This window comes from Apium graveolens, chromosome 9 (assembly GCF_009905375.1).
Source record: "Apium graveolens cultivar Ventura chromosome 9, ASM990537v1, whole genome shotgun sequence".
NCBI lineage: Eukaryota > Viridiplantae > Streptophyta > Magnoliopsida > Apiales > Apiaceae > Apium > Apium graveolens.
The window spans coordinates 4,813,131-4,830,110 of NC_133655.1; the positions used below are offsets into that span (position 1 = coordinate 4,813,131).

Genomic DNA, 16,980 nt, shown 5'->3' on the forward strand with positions numbered 1-16,980 from the left:
TATTTTTTGTCTCGACATATGAGTATTTTAGATAACAAATGAAATGATATCTTATTCTTGATCTCATTCATAATTGTTGAAAAATACTAGGTAATCAAAATTTCATCCGAAAAAAGATTTGAAAATGTCACGTGATATGTTTTAATTGGTTATCTTACAATTAATAAAATACATCATATATTAAGACCGACCTCAAAAATTAAAATATTTTAAAATGACACATCACGCATTTCATATTATTTTAAAACTACTCTAATTTATTATTCTATGAGTATTCTCTAAAATATAATACGGAATCACATTTTCTAATGACCTCATCAAATTACATGTTATGATATTATACAACAATCGAATAAGATATGTTGAGATTTAACAGTTTGAATTGAAACTTTTTTCGTAGCATTAGAACATCTCGAATGGTGTTAGTTATATAATTGGTTGGGTAAATTGGATTTGTAGGACAATTTGTTGAACTTATACAGTATGATATTGACTATATTGGTTAGTTATATTTTAAAAATAGTATATTATTAAATTTTATGTTGTTATAAATAAAATATATTACTTAAATATGGTAATAAATGAATAAATTTTTTCACAGATTTCTTACGGGTCTCTGATGGTTTAACAAATATAGTCAACATTAAGAGGTTGACTATATTTATAAATAAGGGCAATGTATCATTGGAAATGGATTTTTTTACATAATCTATATATTTTTTTATTTATAATATGTATGAATGATTTTTACGTAAGAATTTTATATGGTTAGAGATGTTCTTAGAATATTTTGCTAATCATAAAATCAAACAACCGACATCTTATAAGGCTCAAATATTGTGCATCTACTACAGCTTTAACCCACTTTTTCATCTTTTCTCCTTCAATCGTCCTCTTTTGTTGAATGCAAACAGTTCAGCATCAACGGTTATTTACGGGATTAAATCAACAACTCAACCTGTCAAGGAATTAATCGCTCTAAAATCAAACTTCAAAGTATTAAGGAAGGCCCACTCCCCTCACTCAAAAGTCTAATCATGTCGCATCTTTGCAGTATTAATAATCGAACCCGAATCCTCGTGAACTCTGATAGCATGTCAAGAAACCAATCGTTTTAAGTATTAGAGTCAGACCTTTTCATGATCTTATATTATCATTACACAATCAAATATATATTATTCTATGTCTAATAATACTAATAGAATAGTTTATGAAAACCTATTGAAAACATTATATATTTTTAAATTTTATATAAAAAATCAAATTTTATCCGACATTGAAAAAAGCTCGGACTTTTATCATGGATAAATTGTATTTTTATCCAGATTTTTATAAATTCTGATTTTTCAAATTTCAGACCGGACCAGAATTTTAAGAAAAAAGTTCATTTAATGCCCGTGTCAGACCGAACGGGGCCGGATTTTTTACTTTTCGAACTTTTCGAGATTCTTTCCTGATAGGATTGGATTCGGGCTTTCAAATATTTTTAACATCTCTGCCCTCGCCTTCTGCGGAGAGTTTAACTGAAAATGGAGTTTTAAGGAGTTGGTTTACCAAGTCAACTCAAGTCAACCCTACGCATTGAGCAATATTTGATCTTGTAAGAATCTCATCTTCTATTTTATGAGCTAAAACCTGCATCTATTTGCATTTTTTTCATTTTTAAACACACTTTATAGTTTTATGGACCAAAATAGCTCTGTAAAGGTAGCACTACAGCAGGTTGTTTGAGGGCAGAGGACTCGGACACGAGAACTTTGATACTATGTTAAGTAACCGGTCCATCTAAAATCTTGAGTTGTGTTAGAGAAAGATCCCAACAGGATCAGAGGTCTGTCTAAACTTTGATACTATGTTAAGTAACTGGTCCATCTAAAATTTTGAGTTGTGTTAGAGGAAGATCCCAACAGGATCACATGTCCATCTAAACTTTGATACTATGTTAAGTATCCCGAGGTCGTATGCTAAGTGTTGAGTTGTTTTAGAAGTTACTCTGTGTAGGTAGTGCCGAAAGTATGACATTTCTATTTGGATATACAAACATCATAGTAAATGGAGTGATTATTCTTGTGACAATCTTGAATGTTGTAGTTTTTAAGTTGCTACAACTCCAAGAAGCACAATTTGAGGAGCTTAACAGCCGTCTCTTATCATTGTCTAGTCAAGGATTGTGTTGTGCCTTTTCACTTGATCAGATACAGCATGCAACATCGAACTTCTCGGTTGAATTAGTCATTGGAAAAGGTGGCTTTGGGAAGGTGTACAAAGGTACTTTCGGGACAACTTTAGTTGCCATAAAACGGTTACAATCCATGTCCAGTCAAGGATCAAGAGAATTTCAGACTGAGATCGAGATGCTTTCAAAACTTCGACACAGCCATCTAGTGACTTTGATTGGTTACTGTGATGACGGTGATGAGATGATTCTGGTTTATGAATTAATGCGAGGTGGCACTCTAGCTGATCATCTGCATAAAAGGGCTAGAAAAGGTGATAAATCTCAGCCACGTTTATCATGGGTTCAACGTCTCAAGATTTGCATTGGAGCTGCACGTGGACTCGAGTACCTTCACACTGGTACAGGCATTCAGGACAGAATTGTACATCGTGATGTCAAGACCACTAATATTCTCCTGGATGAGAATCTCGTAGCTAAAATTTCAGACTTTGGATTATCTAAAATAAGTCCAGCCAATCAGACAGTTACATTTGTAAGCACTCATATTAAAGGCACTCCCGGTTATTTGGATCCGTATTATTATGCAACTCATAGACTGACAAGGAAATCCGATGTGTATTCCTTTGGTATAGTGTTACTTGAAGTCTTGTGTGGAAGACCAGCGGTTAACAGGAGTCTGGATAGAGAGCAAATATTTTTAGCTGGATGTGCAGAACAGTGCTTTAGGGAGGGACTCATTGGCGAGATTATTGATCCCAGAATAAAATGGGAGGTGTGTCAAGATTCCCTAGATGTTTTTGTGAAAGTTGCAATCCAATGCATACATAGTGGACCAAAACAGCGTCCCACTATGGCTGAGGTTGTTGCCTGTCTTGAGTTTGCTCTGGCGTTACAGGAAAAGAGCACAGAATATTATCCAGCCGAAATAGTACCTGGTGATGACTCTGAAAAGGATGTGGCCTATGAGCAGTCCTCTTCTAAAATGACATTTTGGAAAAGATTTTTTAGTTACAAATATAATAACAATGAGACGAATCATGATGGGGTGTTTGATAGAGATAGGTTGATTTGGTATAAGGATACAGATAAGTTTGCTAGTGGAGACTTTTCAGTGGCTGTAGTTCAAGCTAATATGGTTCTTGAAGATCAATGTCAGATTGAATCTGGTCTTTTTGGGACCTTTGTTGGTGTGTATGATGGTCATTGTGGCCCTGAGGCTGCTCGATATGTTTGCGATCATTTGTTCAGGAATTTTCAAGGTTTGTTGGTTACAGTTTTTGCTTGTCTTGTGATTTTTGATTCTAGGCTAAACTTGTGATTTTTGCTGACAGATTGTGTTTTGAGAATTTTTATGGGGGGGGGGGGAGTCTTAGACGGGGTTGATGATTGTATTTAACTATTTTGTTTGGTTGGGATATTCTGTTGGTCAGTTGAGGTTAATTAGTTTCAGATGTTCAATAGATTGTTTTAGCTTTCGATTAATGTTTTAGGGGGTTTATGTTAGTGGAGTGTTGTAAACGTAGTTGGATTGCGTAGTTGGAGAGTCGGGATTGCATAGTCTCACATGTTGGGTTGGTAATTCTAAATTTATTTTGTTACATATTGCTTGTTTAGTAACAATTTGTGGGGCTGTATAGGGGAAATAGAATGTCTTGCTTATGGACTAGCAAAGATGGAGTCCTGCATTGATAAGTTCTGCACTATCATAAAAAAAAGGCGGTCCTCTTAGGCGCCCAAATTTTTAGTTGTAGTGTGAGTCTTTGTCTTCCCCGTTCGTTTGCCTTTTCTTTTTTCCCTCCACCATCAGATCCCCAAAGTGATGTGTGGGTAAAAATTAGTTTTTTGTAATTGCGTAAATGCTCTTCTGTTGGTGTATAACCAGATTTGGTGTTTATGCAGCAATGTCAGCTGAAGACAATGGCGTTGTGACACCTGATACAATCAAAAGATCTTTTCTGGCAACAGAGAGAGATTTTACTGCTCGTGTGGAAGATATGTGGCCTAAACAACCCAAATTTGCGACTGTTGGAACATGTTGTTTAGTTGGAGTGAAATATCAGCAAACTCTGTTTGTGGCAAATCTCGGAGATTCCCGTGTTGTTTTGGGGAAGAAATTTAGCAAAACTGGAGCTGTAGCTGCTATCCAGTTGATGACAGAGCATAATGTCGGTGTTCTGGAAACTAGACAGGACCTTCAAGCATTACATCCTAATGATCCTAACATTGTTGTATTGAAGCATCAAGTTTGGAGAGTAAAAGGCATCATTCAGGTTTTCTTTATTACAGTTTACCCTGTTGCTTTAATGAAATTTTGGCATCTTAGTGTTCAGTTGAGGAACTTTTATTTAATATACTTGAGAAGATATATTGAACTACATATCAAAATTATCTAATTGCTGTATTGCAGTTGTTTAAGTATATGCCCTAAGCACCTATCTCTTCTGAGCTATATTTTTAATAAACGTATTAAAGTTTTTCTTTGCCAATGGGTGGATTAGATACCAGTCATACCACGAACAATCACCAGTAGTACCACGAACAATCAGCTAGCATCAAAATAGAATCAGTGATTTTTTGGCATAGCTTTAAGAATACATTGGCGAAATATGCAAAATTTTAATATAATACAATAATGAATTAGTGGATTTAGTACTCTAAGCGTCTAAGTAGAAATTGAAGGCAATACTCCTAGTTGGGGAATTTACCCCCATGTTCATGTCACTTGTTAGACAATATGTTCTCAGCTACCGGCCTTACCTTCTCAGCGAGAGACGCCTTTTCCTTTGTTTACGTGAAAGTTTACTATTCATATTGACTAGTTTTAGATCACAAAGAATTATTTTTGATGCAGGTTTCCAGATCTATAGGTGATGCTTATATGAAATATGAACAATATAACAGGGAACCACTTGATAAAAAATTCCGGCTTCCTGAACCGATGAACATGCCCATCCTGAGTGCCACACCTTCTATACTTTCTCATCCTCTTCATCCAAATGACTCTTTCCTTATATTTGCTTCTGATGGTTTATGGGAGCATTTGAGTAATGAAAAAGCTGTGGAGATCGTCCAAAATAATCCTCATGCGGTAAGATCACATCCTGAATATGTTTACTGTACTCAGTTATTATATGTGCTAGAGGTAATTTATGTCAAGGGTAAATTGCTTTACATTCTAAGAATTCCAAGAAATTGCCAACTTTTTTACCCCAGATTTAAAAATTTCTATGTTTCTTGAAACGCCCAATGATAACGGTCCTCTTACTGTGAAGTTGTAATTATAGTATTGGTTGTTTCTCCTTCGTTAAAGTGTTTTTAGCTATAATGTTTTGTATTTCAGTGCTTTTTCCTGCTCACAATGCCATGATTTCGATACAGGGAAGTGCGAAGATGCTAATCAAGGCTGCCCTCCAAGAAGCAGCTAGAAAACGAGAGATCTCGTATTCAAGGATTAGGAGGATTGATAAGAGGGTCCGGCGTCACTTCCATGATGATATATCTGTAATAGTTTGGTTCTTAAACCATGACCAAATATCTCGAGAAACTGGAGATAGTCGACTCTCAGTCAGAAGCCATCTAGAGCACTGATTGTCTTTTGTATCAGACCACATTACTTCAGCACCTATTTCATCATCCTGGTACTACCTCAACTTATATACTGCTAGCGAGCAGTATTCAGAACCATTGTATATTGAATACTGGAAAATACTACTCTTTTGTATATCATGTGGTACACGATGAAGGAGCTTGATGAGTTTTTTCTTGAGATTCTCGAATTTATTTGAGTCCACATGTAAAGCTTTTCATAATTTCTTGGCATATTAGTTGGTTTTCACAATGTATGTGGCAGCTGTTGGAATGTTAGTTATTGAATTTGATTATATATGTGGGCATTGTTGGATTAAGATTGAAATCTTGAATTGTTGGGCAAAAATTTCAACCCGAAATGAGGTGAATTTTGGATTAAGATTGAATTTAGCAACAATCAAAAGGATTTGCATTACAGAAATCTTGAAAAAACAAGATGAATCTGATTTTATAGCAATGAAAGAACTTGTGCAGGAGCTGGAGGGTATAGTTTCGCAGGCCGGTCACCTGGAATGAGAATTTTGAGTCCATATCTTCAGATTTTCTATGCCTGAAGCCTCAAGTTTGTGACTCAAATAAGATGGCGCAGTCGTGCATTGAAGGACTGCGCCATTGGAATACTTTTGGAAACAGTCACCAGACTGAATGTAGAGAATGGTCTCCTTCACCATGGACTACATGAATCAAATTCTCTTATACATGAACTGAGAGAGCACAAACGAACCAGCTTCGAGAAGAAGATAGTAGATTTGCAGCGGCAAGAGGAGATAATGTTGCAGAGAACAAATCATATGGGATCTGAACTTACAATGCTAATGAATGAGTTGGACAACAGTAATCGAAATGTTTTGGCAATTCTTTATATCGAGAAAAATTGCTCACGGATAAAGAGATTAATTTACAAGATCAGGAGGAGCAGTTTTTTATTGATTTGTCAGAGAAAGACTTTCATTTGCTAGTCTTGGTTGCAGAGATGAAGCAGCTGGATGGATTTCCATTTATGTTATGCTACTGGTCCTGACAGACTTAAGAAAGATTTGGTGCTTCTGCTGCTAAATACAGAGTTGAAAGAACTTACGCTGCTTGACAATGAAGTCGAGCTTACTTGTCTTGGGAGTGAACTTGAACTGGTAAGACTAGAGTAAAATGATATGTTATCAAAGATTGGCCTACAAAGTTGTGAAATTTCTGAACTGAAAGAAGCAGAAATTAAGTTGATTAAGGGGGTTTCTTGTTCAAATGAAAATCTGAGAAATGAACTTGTAGAAATGACTGTGGCAATTGGCAAAGAAGAAGCTGTCATGCCAGTTTCGGAAGCTGAGCTCCAAATTTGAGATTTTTGATAATGAAATGCAGAAATATGCGGAAGGAGTATATGAGTTTCTGAAAGAGATAGAATCAGTCTGCAGAGGTTTCTAGAGTAACAAAGACTAGAAAGATTAATTTGAAAATGCACTGGCGTCTTATAACAAATTTATCATTAACTACATGCGGATTTATTTTTGAGCACGTCCCAAAAAACCTCTTACTAATGGAGTTATGTGATTGCTTATATTCTAGCAATCTGCCCCGGCCACAAACGATGTTGGACACTCCTAACAATATTCCTTCATAATATCACTTGTGTCGATGACTATTGCAGGCTGCTGGAATAACATGACCAGCACCTGATATAAGTCTTGCTGCAGCGGAAGAAGCACTCAAGCAGCTCAAGGATCGTTCGAATATACTAAACAGAGAATTGCAAGAACTGAAGCTAAGGTCTAACTGATTTCTTGTGGAAAATTACTCACTACTATAGTGCACTGTTGTCAAAATGCAACAATGCCACCACTTGTAGCGCCAATGACTAACACGATTTCATCGATTATCTTTACAAAGTAGAATAAATATCGAAAGGAATCGATTGTCAGAAGACAACTACAATGCTCACCTGATCAGGGGGGAGTGGACAAAGTCCTCCGAGTAGAGCATCTCAAAGTCCATTTTTTTCTTGTTTGGATAGATAGCACCTGCAGAGGAAGTAGGCTGAACATAAGTTAGTTTTTCACTAGAAAATCAGTTCCTTCAAAACTTCATCAATTTCAAAAAATATGGTATTTTTGGTCATCATCCTTAATAATTCATGAATTTTAATATTAGAGTCAATTAATGGCAAATTTAGGTAAGATTTCAAAATATTTAAAATAGACATGAAAACTACAAAAATTCTCAAATTTTTAGAAAGTCAATTAAATTATAAAATACGACATTATTTATAACCAGAAAGCCTCTCACTTTTAAAAAATTATTTGATTATTTGAAATCCAGGCTAAAAACCTTCTAATATTCAAATTAAATATTAATTTTTATTTTTCTTTTAAGAAATTCAAAAATAACAAAAAAAATCCAAAATTTAAATTGACTGGCAGGTGCCTATACAAGAAACAACTAGTTTAAAACTTTAAAGGGTCCTCGTCCTGACAATCGTGTGTCAAGTACCGTTTAAATAACACGCTATTCCAGGGACGCAGATCTATATTTCAACGGTTTGGATTGAAAATTTGTTTTTTTACCTACCGTTATAAATATCCGCGGAAAAAAATTTTTCTTTTTCGCTATAAATATCCGTGAAAAGAAAAGTACTTTCCGCGGATATTTATAGCGGAAGATAAAAAAAAATCTTCAATCCGGACTATTAAAATAAAGATTTAAGGGCTGTGAATTTAATACATAATTGTTTTGTTAGGGATTGAAACCCAACTTTAAATTGTATTAATTTTTTTTTTTAAGTTTTATAAAATTCTGTAAGTGCAAAAAAGCAAAAAAGTTAAAAACAAATAAATAACAAGCAGCAGCCCCTAAATAAGAACGCAAAGCTTCACTACTAAAAGCTTTCATCTTTAACCAGGTACATACACACACACACAGCTAAGAAAAGCTCTATAATTTCATCTGTGGTATGTTTGATATATGCTTTCTAATTTGTGTATATCCATTGTATTTTGTAAAAATCAAATCTTTTTTTCTTTTCTTTATTTGTAAAGAAATGGGCTATCAAGATTTAATCTTTACAAGCCAAATGGACCTAATTTACTTGATTCTTGATAAACCCAGAAAAACCCTCATTTTTAAGGTGCTTAACAACATGGGGTTTCAAGATTTTCATTTTTTATGATAATTTAGTAGCTAATTAGCTTAGCTTTGTTTTGTTTGATATAGTGCAGATGGGTTCAATTGCAGCTGTTGGTTCCATTTCTAGTAATGGCATTTGTTTGCGGAAAATTCAGGTTCTTGGCTACTCTCTGTAATTAAAGCTCTCTTTTTTATGTTCTTGATAGCAAATTGGAGCTGTTCACTTCATTTGCAACTAGTTTAGATTAGATGTAGGTTAGATAACAGTTATGTACTCGAAGGTAGAATGAATAATTTATATAATGAGTTAATGAATCTCGTGTTTGGTTATTGCTATAGAAAGTCCGTAATTCCGGTTTCGGTTACAGGTTCTATCTCCTTGGTTTTTTTGGCTTGATTATAACTTGGAAAGTTAACATGTTGCTTAATTGTGTGATTTTTTATCTATTTGCTTTTGGTTTTTGTATTGTTTCCTTGTTTCGGTTTTACTTGTTCCTTTATTTCTGAGGTGCGCTATCTTTGTACACTCAAAATCTTTACTAAGTTGAAAAACAATAAAACTCTACGGCTGTTTGAACCTAAAGAGGAAATGACGAAAGATTAGATTTTTTTAAAGGTTCACCATTTGAATGATAATTGCTCTCTTCTTTGTCTTTCATATTTAGACTAATTTTTGCACTGTGGAACTATCTGGAGCACATGTTTATTGCATCCCTCCCCCCTTCCTTGATTAACGTTTCATTTTCTTAAATAGCTGCAAGTAATATTCTTATATCTATGAACTTGAGCATAAAATAAGGCACTAGTCTAAAGTTTCACATTTTAAATGTATATATTGCCTTCAGTGGTCAATCATTTTAGATCAAGTATGGATGGCATAGAAATATAAAATCTTCAAATTTGCAATAATTTGAAAAGAGTGTTTTAGTATTGCATTGAGAAAACAATGTAAACAAAAAAAATGAGAATATGGGATCATATAATCTCTTTAGCATTTCTCTTAACTTGTAAATTTTGTCTTAAAAAAAAGTTTCCATAAGCCAATATTTTATGAAATTCAGGATGAAACGAGGTACCTCAGGTTTAGGAATTTGAAAGTTCAAAGTTCTGTCGCCTCAAAACAAGAGAGCTTGCAATTTTCTAAGGTAGAATCTCGTAAATTGGAGAAAACTGTTCGAATTGGTGTTCTTGGAGCGAGTGGTTACACTGGATCAGAGGTATAATGTTCACTGAAACTTTAACTCCAGGTTGAACTGCAATGCTATGGAAAATGATAACAATTTCTATTGAAGTACAATTTATTACACTCACTTCAAGGTAATGCAGAAAATTTAACTCATTTCGGTGAGCACTTCAATTTGTCTCATGTGGCACACCCATTCTTCACACCTTGCTTCTAATTATCAGCTTCCTTTTGCAAATTGGGCTTCGTTATAATAATTAATACTCAATTTAAACTTGGACAGAATTTACATGACAGTATTACCTGTAGAACCAAAGGTTTAATTTTATTTTTCTTTTTGGCTAATAGCTGGTCCTTATTTTTTCAGATTGTTCGGCTCCTTGCTAACCATCCATATTTTGACATTACCTTGATGACTGCCGACAGAAAAGCCGGTCAATCAATTGGATCAGTATTTCCGCATTTAGCCACACAAGTATATGTCTATATCAATCTTATCTGTTCTTAATTGTTCAAAAATATAGTATTGTTTTCATTTGTTCACTTATATATGAGTTAGAAGCTTGTAATTTTAATCGCTGAATAATTTTTATTAGGGCAATTTTATTCTGATGGAAGAATATTATCTTTTACAGTTGCTGCCTCTCTATTTGTTATAGTTACATTAATTATATTAAAAATTTATTGATTTTAATATCATCCTAGGTATAACCATACACCTCTAGGTTCTCAAAAATTATTCAACTGTAACACACTTCACCAAGTTTTATAGTTCTTCCATTCAGTATTTTAAAGTGCAACTGCAAGAGGTGACTAAATGTAAGCTTTTTTTTAGATTAAAGGGAACTAGTGAAAACTACCGTAGCATATATGGATACTAGTATTTTAGCCCGTGGTGGTGGGCTTTTATCATTTTATTAATAGCGAAAAGAGTGTAAATCATAAATATTGCTTACTGATATCCCAAAAGCAGATGCCGAGTTTTATATTGCCTCCGGCTGCGCCTCAGACCCTACAAAAAAATTCATTCATGCAAATTTAAAATTATGAAAACATAATATTAATTTAATTCTGAAGATTAGTGAGAAATGTAACATGAATATTATTATAGACTTGGCACTACCGCGAACCTTATTTGAATTTGTTAGCTGTAAATATATATAGAGCTATATGAATGAACTTCTAATCTAGACACGCAGAAGTTTATTTTTGAAAGATAATATGTTTTTTTAATTATGTACATAATGTAAACAGTTAAAGTATTTTATTGAAATCTCGAATTCCATATTTCCACGAATCCTAATTAAATTTTTGTATGACATAAATTACTTTGCGTATAACGAGTCTGGACCACACTTCACTGAGTTTTATAGTTCTTCTATTAAGTATTTTAAATTGCAACTGCAAGAGGTAACTAAATATAAGCTCTTTTTTGCGGTAAAGGAAACTAGTGAAAACTGCTATAGTATAAATGCATATATGTATCTACGTGCTTTCATAATTTTTTTGATGCTTCAAATAGTTCAACATTTTCCTTGCAAATACCATGCATCATAGTAGTAATGGTCATTCAGTCATATGGAGTGCCATGAAGTTGTTGATGTTTTCTTTCTATATATTCTTGTATATATATTGGATGAAGTATATTTCTTAGGTATAAGCTTCTATTATGCTCAAATTTTCTAGTTATATTTGTAATGTTTATGTGCAATCATGTAACATTTCAGGTTCCCTGTATATCTGCAGGATTTGCCAGATATGGTTGCCGTAAAAGATGCAGATTTTTCTGATGTGGATGCTGTGTTTTGTTGTTTGCCACATGGAACCACTCAGGTCTGCAAACGATTTCATCACATGTTGCTAAATTTTAATCATAATGTGAAGGACATGATGAGGCATTTTCTCTACCCCTTCTTACCCTGCAAAGCAGGGTCACCTTACGTCCTTGAACCGATAACCATCTTTCGGCTGACCTAGCGTTCCATGAATCCAATTTTCATTTCATCCGGGAAAAGCTTCTACAAACTCATCAGTTCAAGTCAAATATGAGTGCTGCATATTGTTTTAACCGTCTTATACTGTTTTATTGTAGGAAATTATCAAGAGTCTTCCTACCAGGTTAAAGATTGTTGATCTTTCTGCGGTAATTATAAGTTATAACGAGATTTACCCAGGGAATTTGTGACTATTCTGTAAGTTGCTACAATAACCAGAAGTAAAATAAAATTTTGTGCAGGACTTCAGGCTGCGAGACGTCAGTGAATATGAAGAATGGTATGGGCAGCCTCACAAAGCAACAGATTTACAGGTAGGAATATATGTAGCTTGAGTCGGTACACAGTGTACCATATGCATAGACATTATCTTCATCTTTGAGTTTTCCTATTTGTTTGTGAAACTAAGAAACATTTTGATTTTGGTTGAACCAGAAAGAAGCTGTATATGGTTTGACAGAGATATTAAGAACTGAAATTCAGTCGGCACGCCTGGTTGCAAATCCTGGCTGTTTTCCTACTTCCATCCTGCTTCCTCTTATTCCGTTGATAAATGTAAGAGCCTTCTCATCTTTGATATCTTGCTGCATTACAATACTGTTGGAAGATCTTACTTTATGAAACATTTTTTTGGCTATAGGAACTCAGTTACCATGTCACCATGTGTCACAATTTGATGTTGCAAATTAGACTTGTGCTTTGCCCTAATTTAAACAATTTTGAATATATTGTGGAATTTTTTTTGTTACATGTACTTTGCGTAACAAATGACTTGGCAGCAGCACAAAATCTAAAACCAAAATTTTATGCCATTATTTTACAGACATTTGATATGTTCGACATGTTTGATTTTTAGCATGGATATTGCATTATTGCTTAAAGGAAAACTTTTTTGTACTTAACTATCTTAAGAATCATCAGATCTCGGTGAACTGACTGAATTTCTCTTTGTAGAGTAGTATTTAATATATACGATCTTGTGTTTCTATTTGGATTGAGTAACTCTTGACGGATATCTGATTTGTCCTTATCTACATTGAGTTTGTCTTGCCATTATCATTTGACTATGTTTCTGCGTCCGTGTCTTCCAGGCTAAGCTTATTGAAGTTAAAAATATCATCATCGACTCAAAATCTGGTGTTAGTGGAGCAGGTTTATACTCAAAGTTACATCTTTATATTTAATTAGCTGTATATTCATGGTGCCATATGCAGTATCAAGCTTTTAATACTGGGTATTCCTGCAGGACGTGGTGCAAAAGAGGCAAATTTATACACCGAAATTGCTGAAGGTATTCATTCTTATGGTGTTACCAGACACCGTCATGGTAAGCATTCTCATGCTAAACCTTGTTTTATGATTTATTATGCGGTACTACTTTAACTCGCTTCATGTTCTGGAGCCTCCTTTTGTCAATTTTGCTACTAATAGTTTATGTCTTTTATAAGTTTAATGTCGTGTCTCCTATTTCATTTGCACAGGTTTTTGCGTAGTGTAAGCTTTAATTGTAGATCAAATAGGCATTAATTTGTTTCTATCATGACTTTCAGCTCCAGAGATTGAACAAGGATTATCTGATGCTGCACATTCAAAAGTGACCATGAGCTTTACTCCGCACTTGATGCCAATGGTGATAATCGCACTTGTATATGTGATAAACTTTAGATTTATTCCATCTCTTACTCAATACTCATACAACCTTTTATAGAGCCGTGGTATGCAATCAACTATTTACGTGGAAATGGCTCCTGGAGTATCTAGTGAGGATCTGAACCAACATCTTAGGAGCTTTTATGAGGTAATTAAGATAATCTTCACTTTTTCCATGATATCTTCAGCTAGATTCTGTTTGTTCGTCGCCTTCCTAGTTCTTATCGATGAGTATTTTTTTTTGAACACCTGCATGGCGGATGAGGACGACGAATGTTGGCTGTAATAGCCTGTATTATGCTCTGAATTATACCAAGGATTATATGTCTATTGTTTTTGTTTAATTCAAGCCCATTATTTTTAAAACTAACACATGTACTATTCTTTTGATAATTTCTGTTAGGGATGACAATCGGGTCGGATTGGATCGGGTATTGCAGAATCCATATCCAAACCCAAAAATTTTATCCATACCCGAACCCGACCCGAACCCGAAAAATACCCGAAAATGAATACCCGAACCAGATCCATCAGATTTCGGATCTGATTCGGGTATACCCGAAACCCAAATTTTTTTTGAATTGGATATTCATACCCGAACCCGAAACCCGAACCCGAATCCGAAATCTGAAAATGTATATAATTATTGATATTGTAAGTGATTGGGATCGAACACGCGACTTGTAGAGAAAGAGTTTTAACGTGTCATCTTCAACCACTACACCACATCATTAATTGTGTTATTATGTGTAGAGCTAATATTTAAAAAATCAACTCTATTGATACCCAGTTTTTTAGATTTATTACAAAAAGATATTTTGTTAACCTTATTAAACTTATCACCCGTTTAAATGATTGAATAATTATATTTAATTAAACTTTATATTTAGTTAATTTTTAACATAAATATAAAAATATATGTTCTAAAAATTATATAATAATATGTATAATGTATATTATTATTAATAAATATATATTATAATGTGTTAGATATAAAATTATAATATTATATAATATATATATATATAATAATTCGGGTTTTTTCGGATTTCGGGTTCGGATCGGGTTCGGGTAGAGTTCCAGATTTCAGATCGGGTTTCAGATCGGTATACCTAATATCCAAATCCAAAAATTTTTGGGGTTTAAAAATTAAATCCATATCCAAATCCAAATCCAAAAAATCGGGTTCGGTAAATCCAAAATTTCGGGTTTCGGATCGGGTATCCGTCGGATCGGATTATTTTGCAATCCCTAATTTCTGTAGTGGCTTTACACTTTTACTAGATGAAATATGGGCATGGGTTACTGGGTTAGTATTAGTGTGGAGTATCATTCTATGAATTCACAAAATTATTGTCAAACTTTGTTCTTTAGACTTTCAAGATATCTTAGTTACAATCTAGATTCAATCGATAGAGGGAATAGGAAAAGGGCCGACAATAGTAAGAAAACTACATGTATATTGTTGTTATTGACGATTGTCTATTTAGAGGGTATCTAAAACTTTTTTCCTTGTGTTTTTGTTGGTGCAGAATGAAGAATTTGTCAAGTTGATGAAGGATGACAAGCCTCCTCATACTCGACATGTCCGAGGATCAAATTACTGTTTTGTTAACGTTTTTCCTGACCGAATTCCTGGAAGAGCAATAATTATATCTGTTGTATGTTTCCTTCACTGTTGCAGCTTTTGTGGTCATTTGTTTCAGTACTTGTAGTGGTAAAATTTATCAATCAGAAGACTAAGAGTTCTCTTGCAGATTGACAATCTTGTGAAGGGAGCTTCTGGTCAAGCTATACAGAACCTGAATTTGATGATGGGAATTCCAGAGACCACGGGGCTTCTCTACATGCCACTATTTCCTTGATTCATTTTTCAACTAAATCCGCATGAACGAGTAAGCAAATTGATCTCGGGTTCTGATGATATAATCCGTGTTTAGCCTTCTTTAAGTTTCTTCCTATTCTCGTTATGAGTATATTATATGGTGCCATCTATTGGAATCATATCCATCTCTTCCTCTTTCTCTTTCCTTCTAAAAAGAAAGAAAATAGCTCTGCATCTCAGCTACTTGAATCCTTTAGGTAGAATATTTCTTATGTTTTCATCTGTTATCAATCTCTATTTAACACCGTCAAATTCAAAGCCATCTAGCCATCACCAACACTAAATTGATAAAGTTATAACTTATAATTGATGTTATCAGTCATTGTATCAAAATTTCAAAATTTTGGCTGATATTGTGCATTTGCATGCAGGTACTTATGGGACAATCACTGTCAAGGACTCCAATATCTGTCTCAGGGAAGTCGCAGGAAGTTTAGATTTTAAACCTCGAGTAGGTGTAATGTCTAACGATTTTGTATCTGAATTTTGTATCGACCATTAGGTGTTTCTATTTTTTGTTTTCGCAAGGTAGTAGACCATACATATACTAAAATCGTGTATATCGGATCCTTTTAACATTAGTAACATTCCAGCTATTATTCTCGTGTTCAGTCGATCCTAAAGCTCGGAATCATTTTCAAATTTGTGTTAGCGTGCCCTGTGATTTTTGGGAAGTCTATAGCAAACTAATTTGTGATTCTACAGGTTTAGTCATGGAAAACTAAGTTATTCAATCTCTTGCTTCTGGAGTTGAGTGTGGAAAATCCGGAGGCCATCTCTAACAAGCCAAGCTGTTGCTTGCTGAAATCATACAACTTTGGCACTAAACTTAGGCCCCGTTTGGCTTATGCATAAAAAACTATTTATCACGTATAAGTCCGTAAGTACTTATGAGGGACAAACCCAACGTATAAGTTGATTTTAAAACTTATAAGTTGGTAAGTTTAATATTGGTAACGACGTAGATTTTCCCAACTTATTTTGATTTTTTCATTTTTTATTAACTTTAATTTTAAAAATATATGATTTTAAATGTTTTTCTAATTTTAAATTCACAAATTAAGTTAATTGTATTTAAAAATTATTTATTTTCATTTATTTAAGTAAAAAAATTCTGACTTTTAAGGAAAATTATCAAACACTTATATAACTTATATAACTTATAAGTATTTATCTACATATCATTTATCGCTTATTCATTTTAAATTATAAGTTACTTATTTTAAGATTTTTCAAACGTACGTTTATATTTGCTGAAGTCATACACTATGGAACTAAACTTATTTTTTTTATTTAATTATTGTTATTGATTACTTCTTCCGGTTCGTTATATAAGGAATTTGATGCCTGTAATTTTAGGGTCATTGTTAAAATTATTAATTTTTAC

The 16,980-nt window shown here is 33.9% G+C and overlaps 2 protein-coding genes across 6 annotated transcripts; both read left to right on the forward strand.

Moving 5' to 3' along the window:
* The first annotated feature begins 1,384 nt into the window (after positions 1 to 1,384).
* On the forward strand, positions 1,385 to 6,084 carry LOC141683074 (putative protein phosphatase 2C 42). Of its 2 annotated transcripts, XM_074487773.1 has the most exons (5): positions 1,387 to 1,600; positions 2,092 to 3,438; positions 4,079 to 4,449; positions 5,031 to 5,267; positions 5,558 to 6,084. In XM_074487773.1, exons 2-5 carry the CDS (start codon positions 2,313 to 2,315, stop codon positions 5,765 to 5,767), a joined length of 1,944 nt encoding a protein of 647 aa, XP_074343874.1. In that variant the 5' UTR covers positions 1,387 to 1,600; positions 2,092 to 2,312; the 3' UTR covers positions 5,768 to 6,084. The 2 variants fall into 2 exon arrangements, with proteins under 2 accessions (XP_074343873.1, XP_074343874.1); XM_074487772.1 differs by having other exon boundaries at positions 1,385 to 3,438.
* A 2,502-nt stretch (positions 6,085 to 8,586) lies between these two features.
* LOC141687074 (putative N-acetyl-gamma-glutamyl-phosphate reductase, chloroplastic) lies at positions 8,587 to 16,204 on the forward strand. 4 transcript variants are annotated; one of them, XM_074492225.1, is made up of 15 exons: positions 8,587 to 8,657; positions 8,969 to 9,036; positions 9,943 to 10,098; positions 10,432 to 10,539; positions 11,811 to 11,897; positions 12,157 to 12,207; positions 12,301 to 12,372; positions 12,494 to 12,613; positions 13,150 to 13,210; positions 13,305 to 13,385; positions 13,609 to 13,688; positions 13,767 to 13,856; positions 15,241 to 15,369; positions 15,466 to 15,603; positions 15,965 to 16,204. In XM_074492225.1, the coding sequence occupies exons 2-14, from the start codon at positions 8,974 to 8,976 to the stop codon at positions 15,571 to 15,573; spliced, it is 1,206 nt and encodes a 401-aa protein (XP_074348326.1). In that variant the 5' UTR covers positions 8,587 to 8,657; positions 8,969 to 8,973; the 3' UTR covers positions 15,574 to 15,603; positions 15,965 to 16,204. The 4 variants fall into 4 exon arrangements, with proteins under 4 accessions (XP_074348326.1, XP_074348327.1, XP_074348325.1 ...); XM_074492226.1 differs by having other exon boundaries at positions 8,602 to 8,657; positions 8,974 to 9,036; XM_074492224.1 differs by having other exon boundaries at positions 8,618 to 8,706.
* The last annotated feature ends 776 nt before the right edge of the window (positions 16,205 to 16,980 follow it).

Excerpts from the sequence above, each read along its gene's own strand:
- LOC141683074 (XM_074487772.1), top strand. The coding sequence starts at position 2,016 with ATGACATTTCTATTTGGATATACAAACATCATAGTAAATGGAGTGATT. Across the intron at positions 4,450-5,030 it reads GAGTAAAAGGCATCATTCAG|GTTTCCAGATCTATAGGTGA; the intron begins GTTTTCTTTATT and ends TTTTTGATGCAG. Across the intron at positions 5,268-5,557 it reads TCCAAAATAATCCTCATGCG|GGAAGTGCGAAGATGCTAAT; the intron begins GTAAGATCACAT and ends ATTTCGATACAG.
- LOC141687074 (XM_074492225.1), top strand. The coding sequence starts at position 8,974 with ATGGGTTCAATTGCAGCTGTTGGTTCCATTTCTAGTAATGGCATTTGT. Across the intron at positions 11,898-12,156 it reads TGCCACATGGAACCACTCAG|GAAATTATCAAGAGTCTTCC; the intron begins GTCTGCAAACGA and ends GTTTTATTGTAG. Across the intron at positions 13,211-13,304 it reads ATCTGGTGTTAGTGGAGCAG|GACGTGGTGCAAAAGAGGCA; the intron begins GTTTATACTCAA and ends GTATTCCTGCAG.